The following is a 10056-nucleotide window of genomic DNA, read 5'->3' as shown; positions in this document are numbered from 1 at the left end:
GGTTCAATCCTGGCCGGCCAGAGAGAATCCCACATGGTGCGCAGACCTCTCCTGTCTCGCCTGCTGCTCCCCTCAGCAGTGTATTTCAGTCAGTCTGCCTGTTCTGATCCCTGCTCTGTCTCTGGTGAATCCTCTCATCCTCCCACACATCTGGCCTGTACCCCGGTTCTTGTATGCTTGAATAAATAAATCTTTATATAAAAAAATGAGGCACAAATAAGGGCTCTGGATCCCAGGAGAGGCAAACATCTATTTTTCTGGGGCATCAGGAGAGGTCAGGTCGATATTTCCCAGCAGCGCTTCTCCCCGCCTCCCCCTGCCTGCTTCTTGATGCCCCACTATCGCACCGTCTTGTTTTATTACCTAGAATCATCTTGCTTATTTAATGTTGTATGCTTGTTTGCTGTTTGTCATCCCCTACCTTATTAGAATACAAACTCCAAGATAAGAGTTCTTATTTGTTTTGTCACTGTTGTATCCCTAATGCTTCACTGAGTATTTAGAATTAGAAAGGAATTTTCGAGAAATATTTTAGAATGAATGAATGAAGTGTCATAGTTGGATTCCATGGGATGGGCAAGATTTGGACATTCAGTAAAAGGGGAGGTAGGGAGAGACATTAATTTAGGTGGAGGGTACATGAAGTCCTATAGGGAGTGGCGAATGAAGGATGGATCTAGAAAACCCGTTTAAAGAAATCTATGGAGATACTGTGGTGCTTTAGATACAGAGCATAAAAGAAACAGGGCAAGTGATGAGTCCACAGTTTGTGCCTTTGAAACCTGATAGAATGTGGATAGAGAAAATGACAGAAGAGGGGCGATTGAGAAGAGAAGTGAGTTCTTTGGGAAGTGGTTGGCAATATCAGGGGTGATATCGCATGAGCACTGGTACAGACTGGGCTGAGGTGCATCGTCAAGTGGGAACAAGGTGAGTTGAGACTCAGTATAGAGGAACTAATATTGACTTTTAAGTCAAGGATGGGTTCTCAGAGGGAGAAAGTCCAGAAACAGAAGAGGCCCTGGAAGGGGCCCACAGAACTGGACGAGGAGGACACACAGAGAGGAGTGGGGGCGGGGAAGGACAAGTGAAATGAGTGTTTGGGGAAGAGAGGTCATCAGTGTCCACTGCACAGTGAGGTCCCAGAACGAGGGTAGAGGTCTCTATGCTTGAGAGATGAAGGTGATGTCATCTGGAAGGGAACAATTTTTGTAGGATGCTGGAAAATTTTCCCCTATGTTAGGGATAAAGGAGAGAAAAATTGGACAGTTTCTAGGTGTGAAGAGAATATTTAAAAACTGTTGCTATTATTATTTGTTATTTTTTCAGGTAGGAAAATAAATGAAATATGTTCAGTACAGGAAAATATGAAAATATAGAATCAGAGAGAAGAAAAAAAGTTACATAATTCTATCACCAAGAGATGTGTGGTAGATTCTTAGATTATAAGGTTACTAGGTGTATTCTCGTTCTCTCTTTGTGTGTGTGTGTGTGTGTGTGTGTCTGTATACATTCTTTGAATATAGTTATGCTGTAAGCACAGAAAGGTTCATGTTTTTCCACATGGAAGTTTTCATAAGTGATTGAAGATGCTTCATAAATGCATATTTTAGAGAGGATATTTTATGATGATATAATATTTTATGATTTCTCCTAACCTGCTTCCTAATTGTTTGAAATTTGATTTTTAAAATATTTTATTATTGAAAATCAAAATCAACAAAAAACTACGAACCAGAGACACTTTTAAGGGGGCGGGGGTGGGAGGGGAGAGACTGGGGTCAGAATGGGGGGGCTGCAATTGTATGGGGAATATAAAAATAAAATTTATTATTAAAAAAATAATAATAAAAAAAATAAAGTTGAAATTAATTTAAAAAAATAAAGTTGAAATAATTATGCCAGCAAAAAAAAAAATAAAATATTTTATTATTATAAATAAGTGTGGGCCTCCCTGGTGGTACAGGGGTTAAAGATGCAGTGCTATCAAGCTGTCGCCAGCCACTGCAGCACGAATTCTATCCCTGGCTGGCCAGGGAGGTGACCACATGGCACAGCTGACCTCTTCTGTCTCGCTTGCTGCTGCTCTCAGCAGTGTATTTCAGTAGATCTGGTTGTTCTGCTCCCCACTCTTTCTGGTGAATTCTCTCACATCCCCTGCCCCCGCACTTCTGGCTTACACCCTAGTACTTGTATGCATAAATAAATAAATCTTTAAAAAAAAATTGCATTGGGAATATATTTGTGATGAAAATTTTCTTTTATTTTAGGTTATTTCTTGAGGTTAGAATTAAACGCTATCAATTAGTTTTTAAAATGGCATGTACCATATTTCATTTTAGAAATATTTATTAATTGTAAAATGAGGAAAACCTCAAATCAGGAAGTATCATTTATTGTCATATCTAAAGATAACTACTATTAAGATTTTGATCTCATACTTTATCCATTAATCTTTAAATGTGAACAAATACTATCATTTTATAATTACCCAAAGCTTAGTATCTTATGACTCCTTCATTTAATTTAGTCATATCCTGCCTTATAATTTCTAAAGGCTTTTTTGGGATTCCACAGTATCTAGTAACCATAATTCAGTTAACTTTTCTGGTAATGATAGACATTTAGAATATTAATGGTTGTTGCTACCTTTAGTATGCTCTGAATAATAGCTTTGTAGATGACTCTTTATACACACTTATGATTATTTCCTTTTAATGCTATCTGAGAAATAGTTTAAATATTTTTGTGCATAGTATTTTTTTTTAAAGATTTATTTATACAAGATTCTGGGTACAGGCCAGATGCGTGGGAGGGTGAGAGGATTCACCAGAGACAAAGTGGGGAACAGAACAGGCAGACTGACGAAATACACTGCTGAGGGGAGCAGCAGGCGGGACAGGGGAGGTCTGCCGCTTTGTGGGACCCTCGCTGGCTGGCGGGGATCAAACTGGCACTGCAGAGGCTGCGGACAGCTTCACAGCGCTGTGCTCAACCGCCTGCACCACCAGGGGAGTCCGCTTAGTATTGAACACTGTTGTATTCTAGCATTCCTTGTATCCTGTCTTCCAGGAAGGCTGTGCTCACTTACCCACGCATCAGCTGACTGATTGCAGAATTCCTGTGTCCAATCTCACTGAGTGGTTATTAAAAGCAAATACACAGACACTCCATTTTGACGTTTAATAGGCATCTCAAACTTAATATGTCCAAAATCTAACCCCTCTTTACTCCTCATCCTGTCCAGTAATCTCCATCTCCCATCTCGCCCTTCATCTCAGTAAATGTTAACTTCATTCTTCATTCTTCAAGTAGCCTTCAGACAAGGCTACTGCTGAGTCCTTTCTTTCTCTTGTATCTTTTTTTTTTTTTTAAGATTTATACAAGCACTGGTTACAGTCAGAAGTACAGGAGGGTGAGAGAATTCACCAGAGCCAGAGTGGGGAACAGAACAGGCAGACTGACGAAATACACTGCTGAGGGGAGCAGCAGGCGGCAGGAGAGGTCTGCGCGTCATGTGGGATCCTTGCCCGTGGCCGGGGATCGAACCAGCGCTGCAGAGGCTGCGGGCAGCTTCACAGCCCAGCGCTCAACTGCTGCGCCACCAGGGGCGGCCCATTGGCTCTATCTTTAAAACATATCTTGAACACAACTAATTCTCACCCCTCCACTGCTACCACTCTGGTCCAGGTCACTCTCTTTTACTTGAGTTATTTCATATCTACCTGCTCCTGCATCGTGCCGGTCCCAACCAGCCCCACGGTGTGTCCGGGGCACTCGCCACCTCAAGGTGTCTTGAAACGTGGTTAGTTTGACTGAGGACCTTAATTTCAAATTTACCTAATTTTAATTAATTTATATATTAAAGCCAAAGCAGTATAAAAATGGTATATTTTCCTATTGAATACAGCTCTAATGTTTTGATAGTACTGCATTTTACTTCAACATTTGAAAATTTAACATCTAAATTGAGATATGCTGAGTGTAACATATACTTCAGATTTTGAAGACTATGCAACCCCAAAGTGCACATTATCATTAATTATTTATATCAGTTACATGAAGAATGATGTTTTTAATATGTTGGGTTAAAGAAAATCTATCATTAAATGAAAAAAAAACCCACAAAACCAAAACAAACAAATAACCTCTATTAATTTAGTAAGTGAGAAAAATATTTCTAAATTGCATTTTCTTGAAGACTAATGAGGATTTCATTGACTTATTGGCCATCTGTAAAGCTTCTTTTATGAGTTTATTATTCATGGCCTTTTTCATGGCCTTTGTAATTTTTTGGTCCTTAATATATATAGCCAAGTTGTTTGACAAAGAGGATGATTAGTTTAAGCTCTAGTATATATTTTCTTTTTGTGTGAGTTTTCTCTTGTTCATTTAAGAAAATGTATTTTTAGATAGGGATGTTTAAAGGCAGAATGCAAAGAGCTGAAAATGTTGTAATGTTGTAGAGGGAGGAGATACATATATATACACATATATCTTATCTCTCTCTCTCTCTCTCTGAATCTCTATATATCTCATATATCTGTCTCATATATATATCATATATATCATATATATGTGATATATATACAAAACTTCCAGATTCTTGAACAGTGTGAGTTGAAATGAAAGAATATTGTACTTGAAGGCAGAATACCATGGCAGATGGGGTATTGGCTTTATGTGATAATTTATTCCTTTCCCAATTCACTATTAAGTTCTGAGAACATCATCCTTTAGGATAAACTTTTGAACAAATATGAACATTATGATTATTTTTGCTTCTGATTATGGCTCTAAGATTAGATGGAGAATGAAGGAAAAAAGGACAAAAATAGATACTGATCATCGTGTTGTTTAATTATCAGTTTTGATACAATGCCCTCAGAGATCCCTATGGATAAATGCTTCATAGACTTAGTGGATGGTTGGTTATAAGAGTTTCTAATTATTTCATAATTATTCTGATTGCTTATCTAAGGACTGGGATTTAATAACAGTTTGTTGAATGAACAAATGAATAAATGGATGTGTAGTGTGGATTCAGTTGTATCTGGACATGAACAAAGAGTCATAAATTTAGTTGGGTGCTAGTCATAAATTTAGTCATAAATTTAGAAAATCATAATTATTTTAAGTTATAGTGAGAAATGAAATTGCTTTGCATCATAAAATTTTAGGATAACTTGAAATCCTTGCAGGAAATGTCATGAAGTAGAATAATCTGCACCTACAAATTAATGACACTTTATGATTATAAGAGTATTGAGAATTTCATTGATCCTACTGACTGCCATGGCTTAAAATGCCAATGAATCAATGAATCTGTTAAAGACATGGAAACAATCTTTCTATGTTCAGTGACAGGGAAATGGTGATAAATGGTCTTATGTGAAATCCATTTCTGCACTGGTTAGTAGCATCCTATGGTAGGATGTTTTGTTTGGTGTGGATTTTATTTGGCTTGAAACTTTGGGGGTAACTCCCACAGTTGAATAGTTTATTATTTGCTTTTGTGGAAATTTGGGAAGGGAATTTAAAGGGATAACTCACTTAGTTTGAGTGTGTGTGTGTGTGTGCGTGTGCGTGTGTGTGTGTGTGTGTGTGTTGAGGCTGACTTGGGAGGGAAGAATCTGGGGCAATATTGAGATATGTGACTTTTCCTGGAATTTCTTCCCCTGGGATAAGAGGAAATCATTGCTTGCTGGTGCTTGCCTCCCTTTGTGGCTCTGGCGCCTCTCTCTGCGGGCTGTCCTCATCTCCCAAGGTCTGGAGAACAGATGTTTGCTGTGTGTCTGCAGGGTCCTCATCAGGCAGAAGCTCCCTGGTGCACTGTTGTAAAACTTGGCTTTCATTAGTGAGGGATGCAATGGAAGGGTGGTTGCCGAGCTCTGGACTCGATGCCCTGACTGTCTGAGTTTGTTTTTGATGTTCCTCTTGAGTTACATCTGTTTGCTGCAGTATCTTCTCCTGCAGGTATGTGTACAGTGGATTGGGATAGATTGTACCCCTCTCCACAGGACGTGACTCTTGCGCTTTCTGTGTCTTCTCTTTAAGGCCTGGCTGGGAGACTGCAGAGTCAGAATCATGTACTCTCTTGGCTGGGTTTGGTTGGTCAACATCTTCTTCTGCCAGTTCTAAGGGGCCTTCATCCTCTTCTGCTGATGTTGCAGTTTCCTTTGTTTTAAGGTATGTCTCAGGAGGGGTTGAATTGTCCTCTTTCAGACTTTGTACCTGGGTCTCCTGGGTCTCTGGTGCTCCACCTTCCTCTTCTTTTCTGCTGTCTTCCTTTGCAGGGAGCGGTGTTATGGACAGCTGTTCAGTGAGGTCTGCAGCCTGCAGGCCTGGGACCTCTGTTTCCAGGGACTTTCTGTTTTCACCTCCTGCTGTGGACTCCTGTGTCTCTGGGTATTCACTGGGCTCCTCATTTGGGTCTGGGCCTTTGGTCCCTGAGCCCTGCTGCTGGTGCTCTCCTCCAGCAGGCTGTTTCTCTTCCTCCACGTGCTGCTCCTTCTCACCTCTGACTGCCGGCACCGCTGCCTCTTGAGTCTCGCCTGGTGCTACCTGTTTCTGGGTGTCTGGGTTATTATTCTGACTTCCTTGCACAGTCTCTCCGAGTAGATATACTTGACTTTGGGCATCCCCTTGTGCAGGTGGGTCACTTGTCTCTGAGCTGCTGTCACCTTCCTCTGGACTCAGATCGTTGGAGTTTTTCAAAGACCCTTCATTCTGTGTGACTGTTGGCTCAGGATTTTGTCCCTGGTCACCACGGTCCTCAGTCAGCTTGTCATGAGTGTTGGTGACCTGCCTGTTTTCTCCTCTTGACTGGTTCTCAGGGAGTGCCAGCTCCTGCTTTCTTTCTCCTTTCCCTGGTGTTCCTTCTGCTGCAGGGGCACTTTTGCTGCTCACAGCTGCTTCTGCGGTGCCTTCCTCAGCATGTCTTGCCTCTTCTTCTATTTCAGGATGATTCTCTTCACCTCCTTGTGAGCTTAACTCTTGTATCTTAGAAATTTTCTTGGCATCTCTTTCTTTTGATGATTCCTGGAGCTTCTGGCACTTCTCATCCTGTGTTTGGTCTTCCAGGGCTGCTGCTTGAGTTTTTCTCTCACTTTCTTTCTGTTCTCCTGTTTCATGGCCCTCAATGCCTTCCCTCTCTTTTCCTTCAGCTCGAACATTGGGCATTTCTGAAACATTTCTGCTATCATGGTGGACTAGCAGGCCCTGTTTTCCTTCTTGTGCTGGGGGTTCTTGGGATTCAGATGCTTTATCATCATACTCAGTTTCAGCTGAATCCTTTGTTTCAGGCAGGGCCCTGTCAGCATCCTTTCCTGCTTCTTGTGTCTCAGCTGTTCCGCTCTCATCCTCAGGAACACTTGATTTCTGTGTGTGGAGTGGTTTCTGAGTGGCTGTTTGTTCTTGTGATTCAGCACATTCTGAACTGGGTTCACCTTTCCCTGTCAGTTCTTGTGTTTCAGAGTGTCCCTCACCACTCTTTCCTGCTGTAACTTCCTGGCCCTTTGGTGGTCTCTGCAGTGTTTCTTCTGCCGGAGAACTGTGTTTTCCCAGATTTCTTTCCTGTTTCCCAAACTGCTCCCTTGTCTCAGTACTACGCTGCTCCCTGGTTGGCTCATCTCTCTCCCTGGGAATTTCTTTATTCTGACTCTCCTGCTTTGTGGGACTGCCCGTCTGTCCTGCTCTTGCTGTTGGCTTATGTGTCTCAACTTGTGCCTCGTCTCCTGTTGGTGCATCTTCCTGGCTCTGTTGATCTCTTTCCAAGTGTTGGTTCTTAGGGTCATTGCACCCGGATGCTTCTCTCAGCAGCTTGTTAGTCTTGGTGTCTCCATGTGGGCCCGTGCTATTGTGTCCATCTGCTCCCCTTTCCTCAGGGCTGAGCTCAGCTGAGGATGCTGTTTTTGAAGGAAACACTATCTTGTCTTGAGTTGGTGAAGCGCCTTCTGCCTGTCGGCCAGCCCCGCTGCTTGCCTGAAGATCCACATTATTTGGCTTCCCTGTTTTAGACACTTGTCTTGGTTCTGAATTTAGTAATGATTGTATGTTGCGATAACAGCGATTCAACAGGTTGAAGATTGTAAGAACAAATTCATCAAAACTGATGGTGCCATCACTGTCAATATTCAAAAGGTTCAAGTTTCTCTCCACAGCATGAATGACACTGGACTGCAGGAAAACACAATGAGAAATCAGCCTGTTTATATGTGGTCAAGTGTCCTGAGTGTCTTCATGTCTCCCAAGATTCCTCTTTTTTTTTTTACCCTATTCCTTGTGAAATTCCCCCAAATGTAAGACCGTTAATTCGCAATGCTGGCTGGTATCAGTGCTATGGCAAGATGGAACATGGACTCTGCTGGTTGTGTTTTGCTGCCTAATGCATCACCACGCCTCTCAAAAGCCTACTTTGCTGAAGCAGTAATCCCAGTGAGAAAACGCTCCTTTTTTCTCTAAGAGACTGATCAAGCAATTGCAGAGAGTAGGGAGACTGCGAAATATTGCTCCAAAGTCAGTGAATGCTGAGAGCTGGGAGATAAGTGTGAAAGGGATCAGCTCCTTCGCCTGCAGGGCTCCAAGCTCATCTTGTCTGGATTATGGAGAAAGGGCAAGGGGAGAAGCCCCCTAGCTCCATGACCACCTCACCTGCAGAATGTCTCCAAACTCGCCCTGGATGAGCTGTTTCAGCTCTCTATACGTCAGCGTCGCCTCGTTGCTGTCTTCCCTGGCGTACTTGTGGAATGTGTCGATTACACAGAGGACATCTCTCAGCAGCTGAGGCATCTCGACACGCTCAGGAGACTGCGAGAGAACACAGAGTGCATTTCCCAGGATGGTTCTTCAGAGAGGAGATGCCAAGATAGCCTTTCTTTCTGTCTTTCCCCAGCATCCCTTGCGGCATCTGCTGTAGTCTATGCCTCAACATGGTGCATCTGAATCAGGGTAGATTTAGTTTGGTACCAGACAATGTGGTGAGATCAGAGCTAGTACAGGTGGTTACTAGGTTAGTATAGGTGGTTACTTCACCCCACCCTGAGAAAAACAGTGACGTTTATTTTTTACAGAAAAAAATTATTGCAAAAAGGAGATGTCAAAAGAACTCTATACAAGTACTACACTGCACACAGGAAGCCAACAACAAAGTGGGACCAACCCCCCAGCCTCATTGAAATTGTCTCCTATTTTTCTTATACCTGGCTTATTCTAGCTCTGTTTAGGAGAATATAACTTTGAAGTTAGCACAAGTTCTAGAAGAAATAGAAGTAACACCAAGAAAATCAACTCCTATATATTCAGGTGGAAGCATTATGTTCTTTCCAAGAAGACACGGGCTCAGTGAACTCACTGGTAAACAGAGTCCTGACCCCGAAATCATTACCCACAGTTAAAATAGTTCTATATTTTCATTTTAATATAGGACAGAGCCCCATGTCTTGTTAAATAGTTATCATGCTGATATCCTCCCAGCAGCTCATGTTAAAAAAAATCATCAAAGAAGTTCTATAAGCAAGGAATGCATGTAGATGGCCAGACCCCCAGTGTAGTATTAAAAGGAGCCAACTTAAAGTGTGCTTCCTCTGAAACCCTATACAGTCTCACATATGAGCAAAGCAGCAGGCAGGAGCCTACGTATCTTCAAGCAGAAAGTCTATGAGACTTACCTTGTTCACGAATGGGAGCCAGTGGAATGTGGGGCAGAGAGCTGTGAGCTGACAGCAGGCGCAGAATCCTTTTATTCTGTCCCTAATTGCACAGTTAGGAAGGAGACACCCTCCGGGTCTAATGCCCTGATTCATCACCACCCAAACCCAGTCTCTCCTCTTTCTCTGCTGTCTTATTTTTATTTCCTTATTATTATGTCTTAGCTTGTCTCATTTATTCCCCTGCTTTAGGCAGCTTCAATCGGCTTCCAAAGGAAGGGCGAGGGGTATCTTCGTTGACTGACTTGGCAGGTTATAGTCTTGAAGGAACTTCAGGGTGGTGTTGTTATTTTTTTTTTTTTAACCTACAGACACAATTATATTTGTTTGACAAATCACAGGGCTGGCA

At 42.1% G+C, this 10056-nt stretch overlaps 1 protein-coding gene across 1 annotated transcript; it reads right to left on the bottom strand.

Annotated features, from left to right (window-relative positions):
* Positions 1-5694: 5694 nt before the first annotated feature.
* On the bottom strand, positions 5695-8790 carry TCHHL1 (trichohyalin like 1). Its single transcript, XM_037500816.1, has 2 exons — positions 8653-8790; positions 5695-8178 (listed from the first exon to the last, which is right to left on the bottom strand). The coding sequence occupies exons 1-2, from the start codon at positions 8788-8790 to the stop codon at positions 5695-5697; spliced, it is 2622 nt and encodes an 873-aa protein (XP_037356713.1).
* Between the last annotated feature and the right edge of the window lie 1266 nt (positions 8791-10056).

Source organism: Talpa occidentalis, unplaced genomic scaffold, assembly GCF_014898055.3.
Source record: "Talpa occidentalis isolate TD23 unplaced genomic scaffold, MPIMG_talOcc4v2.1 talOcc4.9, whole genome shotgun sequence".
NCBI lineage: Eukaryota > Metazoa > Chordata > Mammalia > Eulipotyphla > Talpidae > Talpa > Talpa occidentalis.
Note: the sequence above shows the minus strand (reverse complement) of the source record. Positions and strands in the feature narration are given on the sequence as shown.

Coding starts and splice junctions, on each gene's coding strand:
- TCHHL1 (XM_037500816.1), bottom strand. CDS start 8,790: ATGCCTCAGCTGCTGAGAGATGTCCTCTGTGTAATCGACACATTCCAC. Junction 8,179..8,652: donor AGTTTGGAGACATTCTGCAG/GTGAGGTGGTCA, acceptor GTTTTCCTGCAG/TCCAGTGTCATTCATGCTGT.